The 26,976-nt window shown below is 41.7% G+C and overlaps 1 protein-coding gene across 2 annotated transcripts in view; it reads left to right on the forward strand.

Annotated features, from left to right (window-relative positions):
- Positions 1-26,976, forward strand: part of MDN1 (midasin AAA ATPase 1) — a 184,685-nt gene that overhangs the window by 42,999 nt on the left and 114,710 nt on the right. For both annotated transcript variants that reach the window (XM_015449074.3, XM_015449075.3), the window contains exons 10-19: positions 478-671; positions 1,767-1,848; positions 5,717-5,812; positions 7,669-7,781; positions 9,659-9,807; positions 10,742-10,802; positions 21,369-21,580; positions 22,159-22,262; positions 25,516-25,660; positions 26,137-26,233. In XM_015449074.3, coding sequence (XP_015304560.3) covers positions 478-671; positions 1,767-1,848; positions 5,717-5,812; positions 7,669-7,781; positions 9,659-9,807; positions 10,742-10,802; positions 21,369-21,580; positions 22,159-22,262; positions 25,516-25,660; positions 26,137-26,233 — 1,253 coding nt within the window. The remainder of the gene's footprint in view (positions 1-477; positions 672-1,766; positions 1,849-5,716; positions 5,813-7,668; positions 7,782-9,658; positions 9,808-10,741; positions 10,803-21,368; positions 21,581-22,158; positions 22,263-25,515; positions 25,661-26,136; positions 26,234-26,976) is intronic.

Raw genomic sequence — 26,976 nt, forward strand, 5'->3', positions numbered from 1 at the left:
GTCTGCCTTGGCCTCCCAAAGTGCTGGGATTACAGGCGTGAGCTACCGTGCCCGGCCTATTTTTATTTTTTATTCATTTACTTTTTCTGAGACAGGGTCTTACTCTGTCACCTAGGCATGATCACTGCTCACTGTAGCTTTGACCTCCCAGTCTCAGATGATCCTCCCTACTCAGCCTCCTGAGTACCTGGGACTACAGGCACACGCTACCATGCCCAGCTAACGTTTGTATTTTTTGTAGAGACGAGGTTTCACCATGTTGCCCAGGTTGATCTCAAACTCCTGAATTCAAGCAATTCTTCTGCCTTGGCTTCTCAAAGTGTTGGGATTACAGGTGTGAGCTACCATCCCCAGTGAACAAATTTCATAGAGAAATCCATTTTTTGGCTGACTAGTTTCGGCAGTAGTTTGTGTGCTTTTAAAAATTACCATGCTGGCTGCTAAATTTTCTTTTTTTTTTTTTTTTCCCTCTGACAGGTTCTTCAGAGCAGATATCCTAGTCTATTGGCAGTGGTTGATCACCTGCTTGACATTTATATCCAACTTACTGGAGAGAAACATCACTCTTGGAGTGATCGTTCTGTTGGATGTGAACAGGCACCTGAAGAAGTTTCAGAAGCCAGAAGAGAAAACAAAAGACCAACCCTTGAGGGAAGAGAATTATCTTTAAGGTACTGGACTAAACAATTTTTTCTTTTCTTTCTTTTTTTTTTTTTTTTTTTTTTTATTGTGAGACTAGAGTCCCGCTCTGTCACCCAGGCTAGAGTGCAGTGGCGCAGTCTCGGCTCGCTCCAACCTCTGCCTCCTAGGTTCAAAGTTCTTACCAGCTAGAAGGAAATGGTCAGATTTTGAAATTATAGGTTGCTTCATGGTGTCAGATCCCTTTTTCAGATTTATAATTAACGACTGGGAAGGCTTGATTAGGGTAATGTTTTTAACTTTAAAAAATAACTTTTAAAGACAAACTTGTGAATGGCTCCTAACATAATTCTTTCACCAAATGCCCTTTTCTGACACTTGGAGTCTTAAATAAGTCTTGGATTTTGCTATCTATGACTTCTGTGCCGTTCTCTCTTCTCAGTGGTTGACTTTCCCTTTGAGAAGTGAGAATTAGAAATGGGCATCTCCTCAGGCTGGGCGTGGTGGCTTATGCCTGTAATCCCAACACTTTGGGAGGCCGAGGCGGGCAGATCACGAGATCAGGAGTTCAAGACCATCCTGGCCAACATGGTGAAACCCCGTCTCTACTAAAAAAAAAAAAAAAACACAAAAATTAGCTGGGAGCGGTGGCAGACGCCTGTAATCCCAGCTACTCGGGAGGCTGAGGCAGAGAATTGCTCGAACCTGGGCAGAGGTTGCGGTGAGCCGAGATTGCATCACTGCACTCCAGCCTGGGCAACAGAGTGAGACTGTCTCAAAAAAAAAAAAAAAATCTCCGCATTCTGATCTGATTTGGTTGCTCCCCTCCTTTCCTGCTACCTTGTCTGGCATGGAAGGCAGAGTAATGATTTGATAGGTCACTTACTGGATTGGGTGACGATTGGGAACTCTTTGTTTTGCTTTTAAATTTTACACACAAATACAAAGAGGGGAAGGATTGGGATCCTTTAATTACTGGTTGCTCAAATACCTTTTATCTAAGCATTGTCAGAAGAAAGAAGAGAGTTGTCAGGTAAGCCCAGACTTAAGTAGGTCAATAAATTCTGATGCCTCTGATGTCTTTGGCCTGTGGTCTTTTCGTTTTTTCTTTTCTTTTTTTTTTAAAGGGATCTGCTGAATTGGTGTAATAGGATTGCCCATAGCTTTGACAGTTCATCTTTATCAGCATCATTAAATATTTTTCAAGAGGTAAGATACAGTTTTCCAGTCTTTTTTCTTTTGATTCTGTAAGGCTGTTGACTTCCATTGTTATTTTCTGTCTTTTGATTGCCATCAGACTTTTCTCTTTTTTCCAAGTATGAGTTTTTGTTTTTTTTTTTTTTTTTTAATTTTTATTTTTTTGAGACGAAGTCTCGCTCTTGTCCCCCAGGCTGGAGTGCAATGGCACGATCTCGGCTCACTACAACCTCTGCCTCCTGAGTTCCAGCGATTCTCCTGCCTCAGCCTCCCAAGTAGCTGGGATTATAGGCACCTGCCACCACGCCTGGCTGATTTTTGTATTTTTAGTAGAGATGGGGTTTCACCATGTTGGCCAGGCTGGTGTTGAGCTCCTGACCTCAGGTGATCCACCGGCCTCGGCCTCCCAAAGTGCTGGGATTACAGGTGTGAGCCACTGTGCCTGGCCTGGTTTGTTATTCTTAGCTAGTTAAAACTCAACTAAAGTGGCATTAAAGCTAATTGAATGTAATACATGTTTTATGGTTTTTGAAACAAATTATTATTAATTTCAAAAGAAGTATAGTTTGATATAGAGTAAAACAGATAGTGAAATTAAAGTAAAATGAAAGAAACTCCCAGGTAATAATAAAGCAATATTTGTTCCTATATGTAATTCTTAGTCTGTCTGATAAATTTGTATCTGTCCAATCCCTCTACTTTTTTCTCAGTGGGGCTGCTTGATGTTGCTTGACTGAACCTCTTTTTAAGACACCATAAATCCAGGATGGGTTTCTAATGAGGGTGGTGGACTCTTCTGACTAATGCATCTGGGGTCCATTGTTAGTATCTCTGATGGGAGCATGTATGTGCACAGGACTTAACCATTCTAGTGGATATTATTACAGAAGACCAAATCATAGTGGTAAGGTGGAATAAGAACAAAAGGAGTTGGATATTCTTTTAGAAGTAACTCTTTTAAACTATAGTATATACGGTAACCAGAATAATTGTTCTCTTCTACTCTAAAATATATTTCTACTGAATTTGAGACCAGCCTTTTCAAATCAGTAGTGTATATTCTTTTGAGAACTGGCAAATTGTTTTTGTCCAGCTCTTTTCCCTGCTTATTCCATCCAGACCAAATACCTTTATCAAATATCAGCTCTACTATAATTTATGTTACAGTTAATTTAACAACTCCACCTATATTTTCACATTAGACCTAAGTTGTGATTTCGCTAAGGACATTGAGAACTTTTTTTTTCCTCCAAAATATTTACAATCAAATTTGTTCAGAGGGAGATTGCTTTTGGGGACTACTGTTAGCCCTCCGTTTCTGTGAGCTCTGTATCTGCGGAGTCAACCAAACTTGGATCTAAAATATTCCATTCCTGTCCCTAAGGTGGACAGTAAAAAGTAAATAAATAAATAAATAAATACATAAATAAAATATTTCAGGAAAGAAATGATTGTATTGAACGTGTACAGACTTTTTTCCTTGGGATTATTCCCTGGACAATACAGTGTAATAACTATATAGCATTTGCATTGTATTAGATATTGAAAATAATCTAGAGATTTAAATAAAATAAAGAGGGTGTGAATAGGTTAAATGCAGATTCTATGCCTTTAAAATTTTTTTTTTTTTTTTTTTCGCTTATTTTTCTACATACTGACACGGGCCCTATGCCTTTTTTTTGTTTGTTTTTTGAGACGGCGTCTCGCTCTGTCGCCCAGGCTGGAGTGCAGTGGCGACATCTGGGCTCACTGCAAGCTCCGCCTCCCGGGTTCCTGCCATTCTCCTACCTCAGCCTTCCCAGTAGCTGGGGCTACAGGTGCCCACCACCACGCCTGGCTGATTTTTTTTTGTATTTTTAGTAGAGATGGGGTTTCACCGTGTTAGCCAGGATGATGTCAATCTCCTGACCTCGTGATCTGCCCACCTCAACCTCCTAAAGTGCTGGGATTACAGGCGTGAGCTGCCGCGCCCGGTTACCCTATACCATTTTATATAAGCGATTTGAGCATCTTCAGATTTTGGTTTCTGTGAGAGGTCCTGGAACCAATCCCCCAGGAATACGTAGGGACAACTGTATTATAATAGTAAATCCTATATTTTTAATATTGATGTTCATAACTTTAGATTTCTGGGTATAAGTTTTCCTGCTTTTTACTAAATGTTAGGGTTGCCATTATTTGAGTCTTTTGGCATCTTGTAAACTGACTTCACTTAAAATTACGGCTTTAAAATATATTTTAATTTTGAAAGGACTAGATTCTTCTTGTTAAAAAACAATAGAAAAGATGATGGAAGAAACTTAACTACTAACTCTACCTCTGAGACAAAAGCCATTTGCAGTATTTGGGGCCTATTTTCTCTTTTTTATCAGTTGAGGCAATGCTGTATATTAAGTGTTGTATTCTGAGTATTTCAGCTGTCAGAACAAAAATATAAAATACTTTTAAAAAGGAAGAAAAGAAAATAGATCAGATTGTAACTGCTCAATGGGTTCACCTTGCCCGCTGCCTAGACAGAGAAAATTTATCATGACGGGAATTGCGATAGAGTAATTCACGCAGCACCCACTATATGGGAGACCAGTTTTATTATTACTCAAAGCAGTCTTCAAGAGAGCTTGATGAATGCTAGGCTAGCCATATAGGAAATGGAGTTGTTACTCAAATCAATCTCCCTGATAACTCAGAAGCTAGGGTTTTTATGGATAATTTGCTGGGCAGGATACTAGGGAATGGGTGCTGTGATTGGTTGGGGATGAACTCATAGGGATGTGGAAAGTGGTCTTGTATACTGAGTCTGCTTCTGGGAGGGGTGACTGAGTCAGGTGGGGTTAGTTGCCAGAATGCAAAATTCTGAAAATCACCTCAAAAGGCCAATTTTAGTTTTTGTGATAGTGGTGTTATCTATAGGAGCAGTTGGGGAAGCCACAAATCTTGTGACCTCTGGCCATATGACTCCTGAGCAGTAAGGGATTATAGAAACTATACCTACATTTTAACAGAATTAAGGTCCCTCCCATAATCCTAATCCTAATCTTGTGGTCTTTCATTGCGAGTATTTGGTCCCTGAGCAAAGAGGGGGTTAGTTTTAGGGAGGGACTATTATCATCCTTGCTTCCAAGTTAAACTATAAACTAAATTCCTACCATGGTTAGCTTGTCCTATGCCTAGGAATGAGTGAAGATGGCCAGCCTGTGAGGCTTAGAAGTAAGATGGAGTCAGCCATGTTAGATTGCTGTAGTAATCTTTGCAAAGATAGTTTCAATTCCACACTCGTGGTGTCCTTTACCTTATTTTATCTCTCATATTTTCTGTAAATAGAAAATACAGAAAATGCTTGATGAATTCAAGTTTAACATTTTTGGGGTACAATCCATTTTTGGTGGTATTTTATGTTTCATTACGTCGGAAGACATAACTGGTTGGCTCACTGGTAGTTGCTAAGATTGAGTACTAGGTTAAGACAATGACCATGAGGTGTTGCACACCTAATGTTTCTCTTACGGTTAGAAAGCAGTCTTTTGATGTTACCTCAGCACTGTATGAGTCAGTTCTCCTTGAAACACATACCCAGTGGTCAACACTAATTGCTCTTCTTTGCCCGAAGCTAGGATTTGCAAAGTGGGGTGTTTTGTTGGGTGCTTTTTTTTATTTTGCAAGTATTTCAGTAGTTAATTATTTATATTTGTTCCTGTCCTATCTTGCCGTTATGGTCAGGTCCTGAGTCCTGGGTTGGTTCCTTATTTGCACTGCCTTCATTTTTAGAGAAATATTCCTGCTGGATTTTGTGCTTCTCCCTCTCGTGGCCAGGAAAATGATGCTCTGTGATTAACGTATTATTTTAAAAATCAGTCAGCATTTACCATGGTTATTTTGATAGGCTCTAGACTGTTTCACAGCAATGCTTTCTGAGCATACGAGCAAACTGAAAATGGCGGAAGTTATTGGAAGCAAATTGAACATTTCTAGAAAAAAGGTATGTGTGCTGTTTTTTTACTTTCCTGTTGAAAGGAGGCTAGGATTTTTTGCTTGCTTGCTTGCTGGTCTCTAGTCCTTAGTTGGAACAGCTTTTGCAGTGGTGCCTCTTTTGTAAAAGTTGGTGCTTTTATTGCAGCCTCTTGTGGGCATACAACTCCCAAATGACGTGAGTGCAATGGCACGACCTTGGCTCACCACAACCTCCACCTCCTGGGTTCAAGCGATTCTCCTGCCTCAGCCTCCCAAGTAGCTGGGATTACAGGCATGCGCCACCACACCCAGCTAATTTTGTATTTTTAGTAGAGATGGGGTTTCTCCATGATGGTCAGGCTGGTCTGGAACTCGTGACCTCAGGTGATCCAACCAGCCTCTGCCTCCCGAAGTGCTGGGATTACAGGCGTGAGCCACTGTGCCCGGCCATGTTCCACATTCTTAAAGGGAGCTTCCTCATGTCTTGTATCTTCTTCAGTGTTTTAGTGAGCATTTATTTTATTTTGTAGGTAATAGACTCAGGACTGTAACTATGTTTTAGTAATACCTTTGTCTATAACTTAATGCACAGAGTTTTTCCATCTTTTTTATTATTTTCCCTTATTAGAAAAGTTGGCAAGAGACTGAGTGTGGTGGCTCACACCTGTAATCCCAGGACTTTGGGAGGCGGAGGTGGGTGGATCACCTGAGGTTGGGAGTTTGAGACCAGCCTGGCCAACATTGTGAAACCTGTATCTACTAAAAAAATACAATGAATTATCTGGGTGTGGAGGCACATGCCTGTATTCCCAGCTACTCGGGAGGGAGAATCGCTTGAACCCTGAAGGCAGAGGTTGCAGTGAGCCAAGATTGTGCCACTGCACTCCAACCTGGGCAACAGATCCAGACTCCTTCTCCAATGAAAACCAACCAACCAACCAAACAAAAAATGTTGAAGAGTAGTACCAGTGAATACCTGGATACTCACTACTTAGTTTCATTGTTGACATTGTTAATATTTTCCCATTCTTGTTTTATGTCATACGTATTTTGGGAGGAGGGATCCTTTCAGCAGTGGCATTGGTGTCTGGAAAAAATGTCTGGGCTCATCTTGAAGCAGATGTCTGACATTCTCGTATGAATGGTGACTCTAAAAGATCTTATGTCAGGAATTTTACAATAGTAGAGATTTTTATAAGGCTTCTGAAATAGTTGGGATGGTTTTGACTGGAGGTCATAAAACGTCCTACTGAAAGGGACTTAAATGATACATATATTAATCGTAAGGAAGAATAATGAAAACACCATGAATATTCATTCCACCAATATTCATCATCTTTTGTTGTAGAAGGGCTCACTTTTCCAAGAGCACTTTGCTTCTTTTACTCCTGCCCCAAACCTGAACAAACTCTGTGTTCTTTGGAGAAGAGAAGAATGGCTATTGGGTAGACATCCAGGAGCATCTGCCACAGCTCTTTTTGCTTTAGCTATAGTCAGATGTACCATGATTTCCTACATTATGTTAGAAATTTAAAGCAGAGGAGCGCATAGCTAGAGAAAGATTTGTCTGATTTTTTTTTCTTACCTTTTAGGTGTAGACTTACTGTTCACTTTATCGGATATATCAGTGTGTTCACTCCATGTATAGGTAGGGCTTATCTGAAAAGTACCATTTTAGGGAATGATAAATGTTTTGAAAACACAGTATTAGAAGTTTGGAAAATGAAAAAAGAAATTTCTTTATGAAAAGCCAACTCAACTGTCTGGGAAGTAGAGAATGATTCTTTGTAGACTGCTAATTTGAGGGCCAAAATAAGCCTTTGGATGAGGAAATACTCAAAAAGCGTGTGGATTTTTACTCAGGTACAATCTTATCTCCCACAGGCTGAATTCTTTTGTCAACTTTATAAACCAGAAATTGTGATCAATGAGCTAGATTTGCAAGTAGGTCGAGTGCGGCTTCTACGGAAACAAAGTGAGGCTGTTCACATGCAGAGGTAAGTAGGGCTCTAAACTAAGCTGCCAACTGTGAGGTTTCCAGAAACTTGATAGAAGGTCTGGCTCAGCCTCTTCTCTTTGTGCAAAACACATGTCTGAACTGTGATATCTGTAGTACACTATAAGGAAGGAGCAGTGTTTTCCCAAAGTATGTTCTGTGAAATTACATATTAATAGGTGAAAGAGGCAATGAAAGTCATTAAAGACTTGGCACTACCAAAGATGAATTATTGATTTTATTCACTGCAGTGTATTTAGTGAAGTAAGCCTCAGTTGGAAGTCAGGCTTATGTCTAACATCAGTCTTTAAATTCCTGGAAGGCTGGGGTTATATAAGATTCTGAGATCGAGGTAACTTTAAATACTTATTACATGTCTGACTGTGTACTAAGTGCTTTACATATTTTCTCATGTAGTGGTTGTAATAATCCTGTGAATTAATATATTAGTGTCCTAGGGCTGCCATAACAAATTACCATAAACTTGGTGGTTTTAAACAATAGACATTATTCTTTCGCAGTCCTGGAGGCTGGAAGTGTAAAATCAAGGTTTCGATGGGGCCATGCTCCTCCCCTCTGAAGGCTCTAGGGCAGAATGCTTTCTTGCCTCTTCCTGATTTCTTTCTTTCTTTTCTTTTTTTGTTTTTGAGACAGAGTCTCACTGGGTTGCCCAGGCTGGAGTACAGCGGTACATGTTGGTTCACAGCAACCTGTGGCTCCCTGGTTCAAGTGATTCTCGTGCCTCAGCCTCCCGAATAGCTGGGATTACAGGCATGTGCCACCACGCCCAGCTAATTTTTGTATTTTTAGTAGAGACGGGGTTTCACCATCTTGGCCAGGTTGGTCTTCGACTCCTGACCTCAGGTGATCCACCTGCCTTGACCTCCCAAAGTGCTGGGATTACAGGCCTGAGCCACAGTGCTTGTCCTCTTCCTGGTTTCTTTGGCTCCCAGCAGTCCTTGGTGTTCCTTGGCTTGTATTTGTATCACTGTTAAGTTCTGTCTCTCTTATCACGTGGCCCTTCTTCCCTGTGTGTGTATTTTTTTTCTTTTCTTTTTTTTGAGATGGAGTCTTGCTCTGTCGCCCAGGCTGGAGTGCAGTGGCGCGATCTCAGCTCACTACAACCTCCACCTCCAGGGTTCAAGTGATTCTCCTGCCTCAACCTCCTGAGTAGCTGGGACTGCAGGTGTCCGCCACCACGCCCGGCTAATTTTTGTATTTTTAGTAGAAATGAGGTTTCACCATATTGGCCAGGCTGGTCTTGAACTCCTGACCTTGTGATCTGCCCGCCTCGGCCTCCCAAAGTGCTGGGATTACAGGCGTGAGCCACTGCGCCCTGCCTTGTGTGTTTATTTCTGTGTCACCAAATCTTCCTTTTATAAGGACACCAGTCATTGGATTTAAGACCCACCCTAATGCAATATGACCTTATCTTAATTTGATTAAATTTCTTCAAAGACCCTATTTTGAAATAAGGTCACATTCATAGGATCTGGGTAGGCATGAATTTGGGGAAGATTATTAACCTATTAGAACTCGGTACTGTTGTTACCCACATCTTACAGGTGAGGAAACTGAGGCTAAGACACATTAAGTAATTTGTCCAAGATGAGCTAACTGGTACAGATAGTCTTGTCTTATTGATCTTTTTAATCTTCAGAGCCTAGCGTGGTATCAGATGTGTGAGTATTCGGTGTTTGCAGAAAAACTAAATTCTGTAATTTTTGTATGTTGTAAGACTATCTGGTATAACTTGAAGACAATTACTCTGAGCTGTTTTCTCATCCTTGTTTGTTGAACCTGGAATATCTGGTTTCCCAGAGCACAACTGGGAGAAGCTTGCAGCGTGGTTTTTAAACTCTTTTTTCTCCTTTCCAGGGAGAAGTTCACTTTTGCTGCTACACGGCCGTCCTCTGTTCTCATTGAGCAGCTTGCAGTGTGTGTCAGCAAAGGGGAGCCTGTGTTGCTGGTGGGAGAGACCGGAACTGGCAAAACTTCTACTGTCCAATACTTGGCTCACATTACAGGTAATCCCTAGAGGAAATAAATCTGCCCCCAGACATTTCACAATGACTACTTTTTTTCCTTTTTTAAAAATATGAAATCCAAAGACCACAGAGTTTAAAAAGTGCCAGCACCTCACATGTAATCTCTTTGCCTGGAACTAACTACTTTAAATAGATTATTATTAAATTATTTCTAATCTCTGCCTATGCAAATACATATATGAATAGATTTTGTTTTATTTCAAAACAGATATGGGATTATATTCTACATGTTGCATTATACCTCATTTTTTAAAAATTTTTATTCTTTTTGAGACAGAGTCGCACTGTTGCTTAGGCTGGAATGCAGTGGCGAGCTCACAGGTCACTGCACCCTTGACCTCCCAGGCTCAAGTGATCTTCCTACCTCAGCCTCCCAGATAGCTGAGACTACAGGCCTGTGCCACCGCGTCTGGCTAACTTTTAAAGTTTCTTGTAGAAACGAGGTCTCGCTGTGTTGCCCAGGTTGGTCTCCAACTTTTGGGCTGTCATGATTCAGAGCAAATGCACATTTGAAAATTTACCTTATTGCTGGGCGCAGTGGCTCATGCCTGTAATGCTAGCACTTTGGGAGCCTGAGGTGGGAGGATTGCTTGAACCCAGGAGTCAAGACCAGCCTGGCAACATCATGAGACCATGTCTCTACAAAAAAAATAAAAATATTGGCCAAGTGTGGTGGTATATGCCGGTAGTCCCAGGTGCTTGAGAGGCTGAGACAGAAGGATCACTTGAGCCCAGGAAGTTGAGGCTGCAGTGAGCCATGATTGGGCCACTGCACTGTAGCCTGGTTGACAGAACAAGAGTCTGTCTCAAAAAATAAAGCCCCATGCCATATTCCCACAGCCTTAAGGAGCACACTGGATATTATTGGTCTTTAAATTTTTGGAATAACACTTTTGCACTTTCTTTATAAAAGGCCACCGTTTGAGAGTTGTCAATATGAATCAGCAAAGTGATACTGCAGACTTGCTTGGAGGGTAAGTGTGGCTTAAAATGTTTTTCTTATTTTTGTGTTTATTACTTGAGGTAAGAAATACTGTTTCCTTAGTGTTACAACGACAGGTTATAGGGTGCTCTGTGCAATAGAAAAAGTTTCCTCAGATAAGGCTTTATTGGAGCTTTTGGCAGGGTACCAGGGAGGTAGCATGAAAGAGAGAATTCTATGGCTGGCCCAACTAAGACAGTCAGGAAAGTAATTTTAAGGGGCAAAAGTGGGAACGAAGTGATATTTAAGCATGTAGAGGCAGGGAACTTCTGGCACTTGAACAGTTTGATAACATATTTCTTCATGTGTCCCATGTCTCATTAGCATGGGTGTGATTTTTAGCATAGCAATGAAGCTAAGGCGAAGGATCAGTCATTCTTCTGGTCTTGTGTGTGTGCAGGAAAAAGGGTAAACTCCCTTGAGTAAGACTTAAGGTGTGAGTTGCCTATTTTAGTTTCCTCAGGGTCCCACCATCAGTGTGTGTGGTGCTTTGAGTAAGATTTATGGTGGGACATTGCTCATCTTAGTCTCTCTAAGACACCTTGAGCAAGATTGCACCTTATCCCCCAACCACAGCAAGGTACTTATTTGAATTTATTGAGGAGCTCATGGGTGTGTAGATGTTTCTCTTCGTTTTAACGAACACTTGAGGCCCTTGTTCTCAAAGGTCATATGCTGGAAGAAGGAGAAAAAGCAGGCAAGTATATAATCAATTAATGTTTGTCTATATAGTACAGTTGATCTAAAGTGTAAGTTCTGGGCCAGGTGTAGTGGCTCACACCTGTAATCCCAGCACTTTGGGAGGCCTAGATGGGTGAATCACTTGAGGTCAGGAGTTCGACACCAGCCTGGCAGACATGGTGAAATCCTATCTCTACCAAAAAATACGAAAATTAGTAGGGCTTGGTGGTGTGCGCCTGTAGTCCCAGCTAGTAGGGAGGCTGAGGTGGGAGAATTGGTGAATCTGGGAGGCAGAGGCTGGAGTTAGCCAAGATTGTGCCACTGCGCTCCAGCCTTTCTACCTTGGTTTTATTTTACTTATATTTGGTTGGTTGTTTGAGGAACTTGGCAATCTGTTCTTATTAATATATGTGATTTTTCATTTAAGCAGACATGTCTATACTGCTGTATATATTTATCTTTATTCTTTTTTTTTTTTGAGACGGAGTCTTGCTCTGTCACCAGGCTGGAGTGCAGTGGCGCGATCTCTGCTCACTGCAACGTCCGGCTCCCGGGTTCAAGTGATTGTTCTGCCTCAGTCTGCTGAGTAGCTGGGACTATAGGCGCACACCACAATGGCCAGCTAATTTTTGTATTTTTAGTAGAGACGGGGTTTTTGCCATGTTGACCAGGATGGTCTCGATCTCTCGTGATCCACCCACCTCGGCCTCCCAAATTGCTGGGATTACAGGTGTGAGCCACCGCACCCGGCCTCTTAATTCTTTTTTTTGTTTTGTGGGAGGCAGGGTCTCGTTCTGTCACCAAGGCTGGAGTGCAGTGGTGTGATCATGGCTTAGCACAGCCTTGAACTCCTGGGTTTAAGCAATCCTTCTGCCTCAACCTACCCAGTAGCTAGGACTACAGGCATGAGCCACCATGCCTGGTCTGTTTCTCTCTATTCTGTATCTATATGTCTTTAGGAATTTCATGCCATTAAATAGTCCTAACATAAATGGCATTGATCTTGTACTAACTGAACACGGACTGGGTCCTTCTCTTCTATCGTGAATTTGTTGTGTTATGTTAGCCATTGCAAGTTGTTTTAAATATAGTGAGTAAACAGAGTACATTTGTGATGCAAATTGATGACACAAAAAGGTGGGACTCAAAATATGATTAACTAGAATTTTGTTTTGGTGCCAACTTGGTGAATAGAATATATCTGTTTTTCCTTGTTAGTAGGTCAGCATCAGTTATTAAAAGAAAATGCAACTTACATTTTTTTTTTTTTTTTTTTTGAGGCGGAGTCTCGCTCTGTCGCCCAGGCTGGAGTGCAGTGGCGCGATCTCAGCTCACTGCAAGCTCCGCCTCCCGGGTTCCCGCCATTCTCCTGCCTCAGCCTCCCGAGTAGCTGGGACTACAGGCGCCGCCACCACGCCCGGCTAATTTTTTTGTATTTTTAGTGGAGACGGGGTTTCATTGTGTTAGCCAGGATGGTCTCGATCTCCTGACCTCGTGATCCGCCCGTCTCGGCCTCCCAAAGTGCTGGGGTTACAGGCTTGAGCCACCGCGCCCGGCCTGCAACTTACATTTCAATTTGAAAAGATCACTTGAGCCTGTGAGGTTGAGGCTGCAGTGAACTGTGGTCATGCCATTGTACTTGAGCTGGGATGACAAAGCAAGACCCTGAACAGGATCTTGCTCTGTTGCCTAGGCTGGTCTTGAACTCCTGGCCTCAAGTAGTCCTGCTTCAGCCTCCCAAAGTGTTGAAATTACAGACATGAGCCATTGAGCCTTTTCTCAATTTTTGTGTAGTTGGAAATATGCCTTGTTTTCTGTACTCTTACATTACTACAAAGATATATATATTTTTAATTATTATCCTTTAAGTTCTAGGGTACTTGTGCGCAACGTGCAGGTTTGTTACATATGTATACATGTGCCATATTGGTGTGCTGCACCCATTAACTCATCATTTACATTAGGTATATCTCCTAATGCTATCCCTCCCCTCTCCCCCGACCCCATGACAGGCCCTGGTATATGATGTTCCCCTTCCTGTATCCAAGTGTTCTCATTTTTCAGTTCCCACCTGTGAGAGAGAACATGCAATGTTTGGTTTTCTGTCCTTGCAATAGTTTGCTCAGAATGATGGTTTCCAGCTTTATGCATGTCCCTACAAAGGACATGAACTCATCCTTTTTTATGGCTGCATAGTATTCCATGGTGTGTATGTGCCACATTTTCTTAATCCAGTCTATCATTGATGGGCATTTGGGTTGGTTCCAAGTCTTTGCTATTGTGAATAGTGCCGCAATAAACATACGTGTGCGTGTGTCTTTATAGCAGCATGATTTATAATCCTTTGGGTATATACCCAGTAATGGGATGGGTGGCTCAAATGGTATTTCTAGTTCTAGATCCTTGAGGAATCACCATACTGTCTTCCACAATGGTCAAACTAGTTTACAGTCCCACCAACAGTGTAAAAGTGTTCCTGTTTCTCCACATCCTCTCCAGCACTTGTTGTTTCCTGACTTTTTAGTGATCACCATTCTAACTGGTGTGAGATGGTATCTCATTGTGGTTTTACTACAAAGAGATTTAAATAAAATCTTTAGCATATATTATGTTATAGATGAATAGGTGACTCCCTTGTTTAAGAATCATTGTAGAAGATGAGAATACCGAAAAGTTTTTAAAAAGGCAAAGGAATGGAGAACAAAATTCAGCTGTAGGCAAAAAGATAAGATAGGGAAAAGATAAATATTCCTATCCTCAGGCTGTGTTGCTGGTTTCATCTGTTTTATAAGTTATGTTAAATATGTTTTGCATGTGTCCAATATTAAATAATAACCTGGTTTGCAAATCTGGATCCTTTGGGGTTTTTTTTTTGTTTTTGTTTTTTTAAAGATAGGGTCTCACTTTGTCACCCAAGCTGGAGTGCAGCGGCATAAACATGACTTTCTGGGCTCAAGTGATCCTTCCACCTCAGCCTCCTGAGCAGCTGGGACTGCAAGCGCAAGCCACCACATGCAGCTGCTTTTTTTTTAGTAGAGATGAGGTCTCACTATGTTGCCCAGACTGGTCTGGAACTTCTGAACTCAAGGAATCTTCCTGCCTGGGCCTTCCAAAGTGCTAGGATTACAGGCACTGTAGCTGGTCTTGGATTTTATTTGTTTATTTAATTTTAACTCTTTTTTTGGGGGGGGACAGAATCTCACTCTGTTGCCCAGCCTGGAGTACCATGGTGCCCTCATAGTTCACTGCAGCCTCTGCGTCCTAGGCTTATGTCATCCTCTTGCCTCAGCCTCCCAAGTAACTGGGACTACAGACATGCACCCCCATGCTTAGCTAATTATTTTCTATTTTTGTAGAGATGAGGTCACATTCTGTTGCCCATTGTATTCATTTGTTTCACGCTGCTGATAAAGACATACCCAAGACTGGATAATTTACAAAGAAAAGAGGTTTAATTGACTTATAGTTCCACATGTCTGGGGAGGCATCACAATCATAGCGGAAGACAAGGAGGAGCAAATCACGTCTTACATGGATGGTGGCAGTCGAGAGCTTGTGTAGGGGAACTCCCCTTTATAAAACCATCTAATCTCATGAGATTTATTCACTGTCATGAGGATAGCTCGGGAAAGACCCACCCCCATGATTCAATTACCTTCCACCTGTCCCTCACACAACACATGGGAATTGGAACTACAATTTAAGATGAGATTTGGGTGGGGACACAGCCAAACCATATCACCCTGGATGAATCTTGAACTCCTGAGATCAAGTAGTCCTCCCCACTCAACCTCCCAAAGTGCTGAGATTACAGGCATGAGCCACTGTATTTGGCCTTTTTAGATTAATTTTTAAAACTTTTAAAAATTATTTTTGTTTTTTTTTTGAGACAGGGTCTCACTCTGTCACCCAGGCTGGAGTGGAGTGGCACCATTAGGGCTTATTACAGCCTTGACCTCCCTGGCTCAAGCTATCCTCCCACCTTGGCCCTCTTGAGTAGTTGGGACTACAGGCATGTGCCACCATACTCAGCTAATTGTTTTTGAACTTTAGTAGAGATGAGGTCTCACTATGTTGCCCAGGCTGGTCCCCTGAGCTAAAGTGATCCTCCCACCTTGACCTCCCAAAGTGCTGGGATTACAGATGTGAGCCACTGTGCCCCAGCCTAGATTGATTTTATTTATTCATTTATTTTTTTGAGAGAGTTTTGCTCTTGTTTCCCAAGCTGGAGTGCAATGACACTATCTTGGCTCACTACAATGCCTGCCTCCTTGGTTCACGCAATTCTCCTGCCTCAGCCTCCCGAGTAGCTGGGATTACAGGCATGTACCACCACATTGGCTAATTTTGTATTTTTAATTGAGACAGGGTTTCACCATGCTGGTCAGGCTGGTCTCAAACTCCTGACCTCAGGTGATCTACCCGCCTCAGCCTCCCAAAGTCCTGGAATTACAGGCGTGAGGCACTGTGCCCTGCCCTAGATTGATTTTTGAAACAATTATTATTATGGGTAAAGATACTTTATAAAAATAAGGGCCTTAGAGACCATCAAATTATTTACATTATGGCAAATTGTCTTTTGCTCTTTGTTAGTGTCCGTTGTCCATTACCTCCTTGCTTTTTATTCTTTTGTGCTTCTTGCTTTTTGATTAGTGTTGGCATGATATGTCTTTTTCCTTCATTTAATTTTAAACTCATTTTTGTCATTTTATTTAACATGGGCTTCTGGTAAGCAGCATGTAGACCTTCACATTACCTGTAGGTAGAGACATAAATTCCAAGACTTGCAGGTGGGGAAGAGCCCAAGAGAATCCTTGAAAAAAAGTAGAGGGCATGGAAGACTTAGATGTAGCAGATAAAATCATTCCAGAAGGAGAAAGTCTAGCACTAAAGGGCAAAATACAGAGCGCATGTTCATAGCACTTACTATAGGGAATGGGCTTCAGAGGGGCAGCTTCTGAGGGAGAAACAGAGATATATTGAGAAGGACCGGTTTCCCTGGAGAGCTTGGCAATGAAAGAAGGGACAAAATAGAGGGAAATTAAAGATATCGTAGAAATAGCAGTAAAGCAGCCAATCCTCATCTTCCTTGCCACCCACCCATAGAACAGTCTTTAAAAGAAAATGCCCGGAAGAGGGTATGGCAGGAGCATACAATTCGAACTCAGAACCCTGTCCATGACATGAAGAGAAAGGGTTTATCATTCTAATTACTCAGCATGTACATTTTACGTTCTTTTTACACTTTGTTTTTTCCCGTTATAATTTTGTGTAGCCATTCTCACATGAATGCTTACATGTGGTTCCAGTGTATGTAACAGGTATAAGCACAGTTACTTTTCATGAAGGCAGGTGTTCTGGACCTGCTGCTAAGGTGCCTTTCTGCAGAAGACGGTTTGAAAATCTTGCTCTTTAGTTGTTTGTAGTTTATAGCCTCAGTTCTCTGAATATTGGTGTTGCAGTTGCAGTTGATTTTGTTTTATTTATTCTTTTCTGAAATGTATGGTTTTTCATCTTTTCATGTATTGAAATATGTGTTGACTTAAGGGCTTTAGGTAATATTGTGCTCAGCTTTAAATGAATGGAGCTTTCCTTTTTTTTTTTTTTTTTTTTTGAGATGGAGTCTGTTGCCCAGGCTGGAGAGCAGCAGCATGATCTCAGCTCACTGTAACCTCTGCCTCCCGGGCTCAAGCGATTCTTCTCCCTCAGCCTCCTGAGTACCTGGGATTACAGGGGCCCCGCCACCAGGCCCAGCTAATTTTTGTATTTTTAGTAGAGATGGGGTTTGCCATTTTGACCAGGTTGGTCTCAAACTCCTGACCTCAAGTCATTCACCTGCCTCAGCGTCCCAAAGTGCTGGGATGACATGCATGAGCCACAGCACCTGGCCCGAATGAGCTTTTCTTTAAGAAACTCAGTCTCTTTGAAATATTAAGCTGCCTTTTTCATAAATTCAATAGATCAATAATAACAGAGACATTAATTATCCACTAACTCTCTATGGCAGTCATTATGTGCCAGGCACTGTTTTGAGTCCTTTTTTTGTGTTAACTCGGCTGGTCTTAAAACCATGTGAGAAACCGGACTGTTATTCTCTATATTTTAAACATGAGAGAACTGAGGCAAAGAGAGATAAGTCACTTATTCAAGAAAATGGCAGATCCAGGATTTGAACCTAAGCAGTCTTGAGTGTCTGTGTTCTTAACCATTACTCTGCTTCTTCAGTTAACTTTGGATCCCATTTATACTATTATTTTCAAGACTAGCAGTTTTGGCCAGGAGCAATGGCTCATGCATGTAATCTCAGCACTTTGGGAGGCAAAGGTGGGAGTGTTGCTTGAGGCCAGGTCTTCGAGACCAACTTGGGCAACATAGTGAGACTTTGTCTTTACAATAAAAAGTTAAAAAATAAATAAAAAGACTAGCAATTTTATTTAAATGACACGTATATTTTGTTCAATTTCTCACCATTTTCACTGTTGTCGTTCTAGTTTATTGTCTAGTCCATTGCGTTGGTCTCTTATCTTTGCTTCTACTCATAATCTCTTTATAGTCTTTTTTGTTTAGGAGTTACAATAATCCTTTAAAATATAATCAGATAAAGTATAAGTTTTATTTATTTATTTATTTATTTAGAGACGAATTCTTGCTCTGTCTCCCAGGCTGGAGTGCAGTGGCACGATCTCAGCTCACTGCAACCTCTGCTCCCGGGTTCATGCCATTCTCCTGCCTTAGCCTCCCGAGTAGCTGGGACTAGAGTCGCCCGCCACCACGCCTGGCTAATTTTTTTTGTATTTTTAGTAGAAATATGGTTTCACCGTGTTAGCCAGGATGGTCTCGGTCTCCTGACCTCATGATCCACCCATCTCTGCTGCCCAAAGTGCCGAGATTACAAGCGTGAGCCACCGCGCCCGGTCCAATAAAGTATAATTTTTTATGGAGACAGGGTCTTGCTTTGTTACCCAGTCTGGTCTCACTCTCTTCCTCAGGTTCCTCCACTGAACTTCTCAATCCATTTAGGATAAAATACAAAGATTTAGAATAAAATGTTTGATTTGTACAGCCCTTCATAATCTGACAGTGGTACTTCTCTGACATCATCTCCCACCTTCCCCTGTGCTGCTGAGCTCCAACCACTTTCTTCTGCTTTGCACCTAGATGCTTGCCATTCCTTTTGTGTGGCCTCCTTGCACCCACAGATAACTGCTTAGCACACATCCTTCCTTGACTTTGGTATCCTTCAAATGTCCCCTCCTCAACAAAGCCTTTCCTGACTGTGATATTCAGATTACCAAAACTCACATCACCCATTCAGCTTTTACCCTACATTATGTTTATAGCAGTTAAGCTACTACTTGACCTCCTGAGCTTGAACAAGCCTCCCATCTCAGCTTCCCAAGTAGCTGGGACTACAGGGACACACTGGCCTACTTGGCTAATTTTTGTATTTTTTTGTAGAGAGAAGGTTTCACCATGTTGCCCAGGTTGGTCTCAAACTCTGGAGCTCAAGAAATCCGCCAGTCTCCCAAAGTGCTGGGATTAATAGACGTGAGCCACCGCCCCTGGCCTGTTGTCACTTTCATTTGATTATAAGCTACACAGCAGTAAGACCTTGTGGGTCTTGTTGACTCAATGGCTAACACATATAGCAGGTGCTCAAAACAATTTTTATAAAGGGATGAGTTCTTGCTCTGTTGCCCAGACTGTAGTACGGTGGTGTTATCATAGCTCACTGTAGCCTCGAACTCCTGTGCTCAAGTGATCCTTCTTTCTTAACCTCCCAAGTAGCCGAGACTACAGATGGGACCACCACACCTGGCTAATTTAAAAAAAAAATTTTTTTTTTTGAGACGGAGTCTCGCTCTGTCGCCCAGGCTGGAGTGCAGTGGCCTGATCTCAGCTCACTGCAAGCTCTGCCTCCTGGGTTTACGCCATTCTCCTGCCTCTGCCTCCTGAGTAGCTGGGACTACAGGCGCCCGCCACCTCGCCCGACTAGTTTTTTGTACTTTTTAGTAGAGACGGGGTTTCACCGTGTTAGCCAGGATGGTCTCTATCTCCTGAACTCGTGATCCGCCCGTCTCGGCCTCCCAAAGTGCTGGGATTACAGGCTTGAGCCACCGCGACTGGCCATTTTAAAATTTTTTATGGAGACAAGGTCTTGGCTTTGTTACCCAGTCTGGTCTTTTTTTTTTTTTTTTTTTTTTTTGAGACAGGGTCTTGCTCTGTCGCCCAGGCTGGGGTGCAGTGGCCGGATCTCAGCTCACTGCAAGCTCCGCCTCCCGGGTTTAGACCATTCTCCTGCCTCAGCCTCCCGAGTAGCTGGGACTACAGGCGCCCGCCACCTCGCCCGGCTAGTTTTTTGTACTTTTTAGTAGAGACGGGGTTTCACTGTGTTAGCCAGGATGGTCTCGATCTCCTGACCTCGTGATCCGCCCGTCTCGGCCTCCCAAAGTGCTGGGATTACAGGCATGAGCCACTGTGCCTGGCCTCAATACATTTTTGTTAAATAAATGGACTAAAGAAATGCATATACTAATGTGTTAGTGCTGTGAGTAAGTGAAAGTGAGTTTGACATTCCTCTTCAACTTTTTCTCTTTGGAACTGGACTCTCAGATTCAGATGCTCAGTATCAGGCCATTGGGTTTTACTCATCTCATTGTTTCTCCCTCACTAGGCCAGTAAGTCAGCAGTAATCCATGAATTCCCTTATTATGTTTTTGGTACCTTTTCAGTTCTCAATTTATTTTTCATGGAAATAAAGTTTATCTCATTCTTCTTGAATTGTAATGGTATGCTACACAAAATTGTATACTTAAGATTTTCTGGGAATAAGTATTGCCTCTTAGACATCGTATGTTTAAGCTAGAGCAATGTTTTTCAACCTTGTAAAAAGTTATCTCTTACCTCCCCCAAATATTCAAATTTAAGTTAATTTCCTAGCTCATTAGCCAGAGGAATTTAATGCTAAGGAATAACAAAGATCAAAATACTAAGAAGTACAGGATGAGCTTTGGAGTACCACGAACCATTGCAATAGCTAAGGTTTTTTTTTTTTTTTTTTTTTTTTTTTTTTTTGCGTGCCCTACCCTAATTTTTATCCCACTGAAAGCAATATCATCGTTGCTGTCTCCTACTCTTCCTTCTCCTAACTGATAATGTGTGGGCTGTGTTTAATTTACATGTGTAGATCAATTTCAGATACTTATTTTTCCTTGGATTTTGGTCAACTTTAATGAAATATGGATGGTTTGTTATTATGCCCTATACATATTTATGTAGACATGTTGGTAAAATAAATGATGTGAATTTTACTATTCAAGTAGGACTTTCAGGGTTTTTTTACTTTTATTTTTTTGAGACAGGGTCTGGCTCTGTTGCCAAGGCTGGAGTGGCAGTGGTGTGTTCTTGGCTCACTGCAACCTCCACTTCCTGGGCTCAAGCCTCCCACCTCAGCCTCCCAAGTAGCTGGAACTGCAGGTGTGTGCTACTGCGCCTGACTAATTTTTGTGTTTTTTTGTAGAGACAGGATTTTGCCATGTTGCCCAGGGTGGGCTTGAACTCCTGGGCTGAAGTGATCCGACCCCCTCAGTGTCCCAAAGTGCTGGGGTTATAAATGTGAACAGCCATGCTAGGCTAGTTTTTTCATAACACTTTTTATCTAATAATAGTTTTTACCTTCATTATAGGCCATTCAAATGCTTGAGATGAGGTAAACAGATTACAATTTAAAACTGTAATGTAGATTTTAAATATTTCGGTAGTGTTTCTAACTTTAATTAAATGAAATCTGAGACCTACTCCTATTTTCTGAGCCATGCTTTCTAACTTTTGTTAACTTTAGAAGTTTGTGAGTCACATTTACCTATGTCTGTTTCAGTTATAAACCGGTGGACCATAAGCTTATTTGGCTACCCTTGAGGGAGGCATTTGAGGAACTCTTTGCTCAGACATTTTCCAAGAAACAAAACTTTACGTTCTTGGGGCACATTCAGACCTGTTACAGACAGAAACGGTGGCATGATCTCCTGAGACTAATGCAGCATGTACACAAGTCTGCTGTTAACAAGGATGGAAAAGAGAGTGAAACTGGTAAGGACGTGACCCAGGCCGCCATGGTGGAGGGCATGGGGCTGGGCTTTAGTTAACAGATTAAGAGTCTTGGCGAAGAGTAAAGCAATACAAATTGGAGATTCTGGGACTTTGGCAGAAGTGACTAATTGTGAAGTATTGTGCCCCATTCTTTACATGATTTCCACAAAAACAGATGACTGGTAATGCTGATGTGCAAGTACTATTTAGTGGTCAGTAAGGCACATTTCCTGAGAAAAAGCTTGTTTCTAAGGAGCTAGATTCCATAGCCAAGAGGCTTTTGCTGGCTTAGGTTACTTCTGTGTGGTTCCTTATCTGTAAAGCAGGAATAAAAATAACTAGTCCAGAGGGTTGTTGTGAGGGATAAATGAGGCAGTTAATACATGTATATGCATATATCTGGGCTAGTTAGTGTCATGTCTGGCATTTAGTTAGCATTATATAAGTTTTTAGACTTAGTGTTTTGTGTAAGATGCTTACTTTTTGTGTGTTTTGTTAATTGTATTTGTTTATGTTTAAAAGTTGTATATATTACAACTCAAAATGTGTACTAAATTCTTGTCTGTCTTCTTTTTTAGGGTTACTCATAAAAGAGAAATGGGAAGCATTTGGTCTTAGGCTCAACCATGCCCAACAACAGATGAAAATGACTGAAAATACCTTATTGTTTGCATTTGTAGAGGTATTTCTGTTTTCGTTATTTAGCTTATGGTAATGGTGATTTTATGCAAAACACAAAGTTTCAGGCAGGTTACTATTGTGTATTGTCTTAATGAAACAGTGATTTTGGGGGAAGATTTTGAAAAATGTCTTTCATGGTAATTATGGCAATTATAAGGTCTTAATGAGCACCATCATTATTTAAATAAAAAATGTGAAAGTACAAATTGATAAATTATAATTGTATATATTCATGGAGTACAAAATGGTGTTATGATTTATGAATACGGTGTGAAATAACTAAAGCTCATTAATATATTCATCACGTCACATACCAATTTCTGTGGTGAGAACATTTGAAATGTACTGCCTTAGTAATTTTGAAATGTACAATACATTATTATTTACTATTTATGGCATGGTTGCCATGCTGTGCAATATATATCTCACAGGGAAGAAACCTTATTTTTTCTGTCTAATTTAAGGCTTTGTACTTTCTTTCTTTCTTTTTTTTTTTTTTTTTTTGAGATGGAGTCTCACTCTGTCCCCTAGGCTGGAGTGCAGTGGCGCAATCTCGGCTCACTGCAAGCTCCGCCTCCCAGGTTCACGCCATTCACCTGGCTCAGCCTCCTGAGCAGCTGGGACTACAAGTGCATGCCACCACGCCCGGCTAATTTTTTGTTTTTGTATTTTTAGTAGAGACAGGGTTTCACTGTGTTAGCCAGGATGGTCTCGATCTCCTGACCTCGTAATCTGCCTGCCTCAGCCTCCCAAAGTGTTGGGATTACAGGCGTGAGCCACTGCGCCCGGCCAAGGCTTTATACTTTTGTTACTCTATACTCCCTAACTCTCCAGCCTCTGCTGACTACCATTCTGCTGGCTGCTTCTTTGAGTTCTGTTGTTTTAGATTTCACATATAAGTGAGAACGTGCGATACTTGTCTTTCTGTGCCTGACTTGTTTCACTTAGCATAATATTCTCTGGTTCTATTTATGTCATAGCAAATGACAAAATTTATTTCTTTTTTCAAGCTGAATAAGTTTCCATAGGATTCTATTGTTTATACATATGTATATATACAACATTTTCTTTATTCATCTGTTGTTGGAAACATAGGTTGATTCTGTATCTTGACTGTTGTGCATAGTGGTGCAATGAACATGGGATTACAGACATCCCTTCGACATACTGTTTTCAGATTTTTTGGGGGAATACCCAGAAGTGAGATTGCTGGATCTATTATTATTTTTAAAGATGCAATTGATGACAGATAGTGAACTCTGGATTCTTTCTCTTGCCATGTGTGTCTCCAGGGAAAGAGTGTGTGGATGTGAGAGGGATTTGGACCCGTTCACTTCAGTGCCCCAATTTTAATCCCAAGGCATGGACATCTCTACTGTTTGCTGTCCTGTAACCCTGTAGGAAGGATCAACTTGGTTAAATATTTGTGACTTGGGCATTTAAAAAAAAATTCATTTCTGGCCGGGCGCGGTGGCTCAAGCCTGTAATCCCAGCACTTTGGGAGGCCGAGACGGGCGGATCACGAGGTCAGGAGATCGAGACCATCCTGGCTAACACGGTGAAACCCCGTCTCTACTAAAAAATACAAAAAACTAGCCGGGCGAGGTGGCTGGCGCCTGTAGTCCCAGCTACTCGGGAGGCTGAGGCAGGAGAATAGCGTAAAACCCGGGAGGCGGAGCTTGCAGTGAGCTGAGATCCGGCCACTGCACTCCAGCCTGGGCGACAGAGCGAGACTCCGTCTCAAAAAAAAAAAAAAAAAAAAAAATTCATTTCTGTGACAGTCCTTAGATCAAGCCCTAGAGGAAGCAGGAGTCTTACTTGATGGTGTTTTAGTAACAAAGAAGGTCTACTCAACCATACGTTATGGGTGTGGAAAATTTGGTCATCAGAATTCTTTTTTTTTTTTTGAGACGGAGTCTGACTCTGTCACCCAGGCTGGAGTGCAGTGGCGCGATCTTGGCTCACTGCAACCTCTGCCTCCTGGGTTGAAGCAATTCTCCTGCCTCAGCCTCCAGAGTAACTGGGATTACAGGTGTGTGCCACCGCGCCCGGCTAATTTTTGTACTTTTAGTAGAGATGGGGTTTTGCCATGTTGGCCAGGCTGATCTTGAACTCCTGACCTCAGGTGATCCACCCACCTTGACCTCCCAGAGTGCTGGAATTACAGGCATGAACCACTGACCCTGGCCCCAGAACTATTCCTTTTTTTTTTTTTTTTCTGAGACAGAGTTTTGCTTTCGTCACCCAGGCTGGAGTGCAATGGCATGGTCTGGGCTCACTGCAGCCTCCGCCTCCCAGGTTCAAGCGTTTCTCCTGCTTCAGCCTCCTAAGTAGCTGGGATTAAGGGTGTGTGCCATCACGCCTGGCTAATTTTTGTATTTTTTAGTAGAGATGGGGTTTCACTATGTTGGTCAGGCTGATGTTGAACTCCTGACCTCCAGTGACCTGCCCGCCTCAGCCTCCCAAAGTGCTGGGGTTACAGACGTGAGCCATCATGCCCAGCCGAGAATTATTTTTAATAGGATTATTTCTAAAACCAATTAAATTGTTGTGTTCTCAAAACAAGGCTTATGTTTTATGACTTAGTAATATACTGGAGTTAATATATTTGTTCTGTTTTATGTTTTTCAGTTAAATTTGTAGTAGATTCTTTGTTAGGATTAGCATGAAAACAAAAGCATAAAGCAACCTTAATAGTAAAATAGTTTTTGATGTGTCAACTGAGTAGATTATTAGATTTGTTTGTATTGCTCTAGGAAGTAGAATTTGAAGAGATAACACGAGTGTACTAAAGTCAAAGGATGATGCATTTTGATTTTCAGCAGGTGTGAAAGGCTGTGTATGAGAATCACTAAACACTCTGGGATTTAGATATTTGTCTAATCTTGGTATAGCCTGACCCTGTATTTATTTTAAGTTTTAATAGCCACTTGGGTGCCTTTAAACACCTGACTACAATGTAAGCTATTTACCTGACCATCCACATAATGAGAGGATTTAGTTTATTGCATCTCTGTGTTAGGCTCAAAGATACTCCCTTGACCCTTTTGGACATTTAAAAAATTAACTTGGCCTTAACTCTACCTATCTGCTGTCAGCCAGTGGGCAGTTAAGGTATAGGAAATCTTTCCTACTTGATGGGCCTATACCTTGATGGGCCTGTGCCTCTATTTCTAACCCTGCTTGCATAACTATTCTTGGCAAGTGTGCCTTTATTTGACACATTCTTAACATTTTATTTTATCTTTTTCTAGGGTACATTAGCTCAGGCTGTAAAGAAAGGAGAGTGGATCTTGTTGGATGAGATTAACTTGGCTGCTCCAGAAATACTAGAATGTCTGAGTGGTTTGCTTGAAGGATCCTCTGGATCCCTGGTGTTGCTGGATCGAGGAGACACAGGTAGTAGCACTTGAGTCCCTTGGGATTTGACTTGCTGTCCAGCCCTACGGCCACTTTAGAGTGAGATTTTTTTTTTTTTTTTTGGGTTAGAAGGATGACGTGGGCCTCCCAATGAAATTTGTTCATTCTTTAGATATTAATTTTCTGCAAAGTACATTGAGCTGTTGTTGGGTGGTATGGGGAATGCAAAGAAGAATAGTATAATTTGACAAGGTATTTGAGTTGTGGATAATAGACACACTTATAAAATAACAGGTAAATGGTTGGTAAAAGATAAGTAACAGTGAATAAACATACCACAAAAGACTGCAGTATAAGATTAGATTGAATACATAGGTCTGGAAAGTTATTTCAGGGGAGTTTCAGAAAAGACAAGGATGGTGTGAGTAGTCAGCATCAGGCTGGCTGGCCCTGGGGGGTTCTGTGGAATTAGATAATCATACCTTTGTTGAAAATTTATAATTTTCTCTTAACAGAGCCACTGGTTCGGCATCCTGACTTCCGTTTATTTGCCTGCATGAATCCAGCAACTGATGTAGGCAAAAGAAATCTCCCACCAGGAATAAGAAACAGGTGAGGGGTTGGTTCTTGGAGACTTTATTTTTTTGTAACAGGTTCTTGCTCTGTTGCCTAGGTTGGAGTGCAGTGGTGTGATCTTGGCTCACTGCAAGTCCCCGGTTCAAGTGGTCCTCCCACCTCCCACCTCAGACTCCTGAATAGCCAGGATTATGGGCACATGCCACCACACCCAGCTATTTTTTTTTTCTTTTTTTTCTGAGACAGAGTCTTACTCTGTTGCCCAGGCTGGAATGCAGTGATGCGATTTTGGCTCACCACAACTTCCACCTCCTGGGTTCAAGTGATTCTCCTGCCTCAGCCTCCCTAGTAGCTGGGACTATAGGCATGCGCCACCATGCCTGGCTAATTTCTCTATTTTTTTTTTTTTTTTTTTTTTTTTTTTTTAGTAGACACGGGGTTTCACTCTGTTGGCCAGGCTGGTCTCGAACTCCTGACCTTGTGATCCACCCACCTCAGCCTCCCAAAGTGCTGGGATTACAGGTGTGAGCCACTGCGCCCAGCCTCAATTTTTTGTATTTTTAGCAGAGATGGGATTTCGCCATGTTGCCTAGGCTGGTTTCTAACTGGGCTCAAGCGATTTGCCTGCCTTGACTTCCCACAGTGCTGGGATTACCAGGACTTCCTTTTAAGATTCTCTTTATTTATAGATTAGTAATATTAATGTAACCAAACTTTAAAGCAATGCTTGAAATTGCCTCTGATAGTGGAATCTTTATTACCTTATTTGTCGTATTCCT

This window comes from Macaca fascicularis, chromosome 4 (assembly GCF_037993035.2).
Source record: "Macaca fascicularis isolate 582-1 chromosome 4, T2T-MFA8v1.1".
In the NCBI taxonomy this organism is placed as follows: domain Eukaryota; kingdom Metazoa; phylum Chordata; class Mammalia; order Primates; family Cercopithecidae; genus Macaca; species Macaca fascicularis.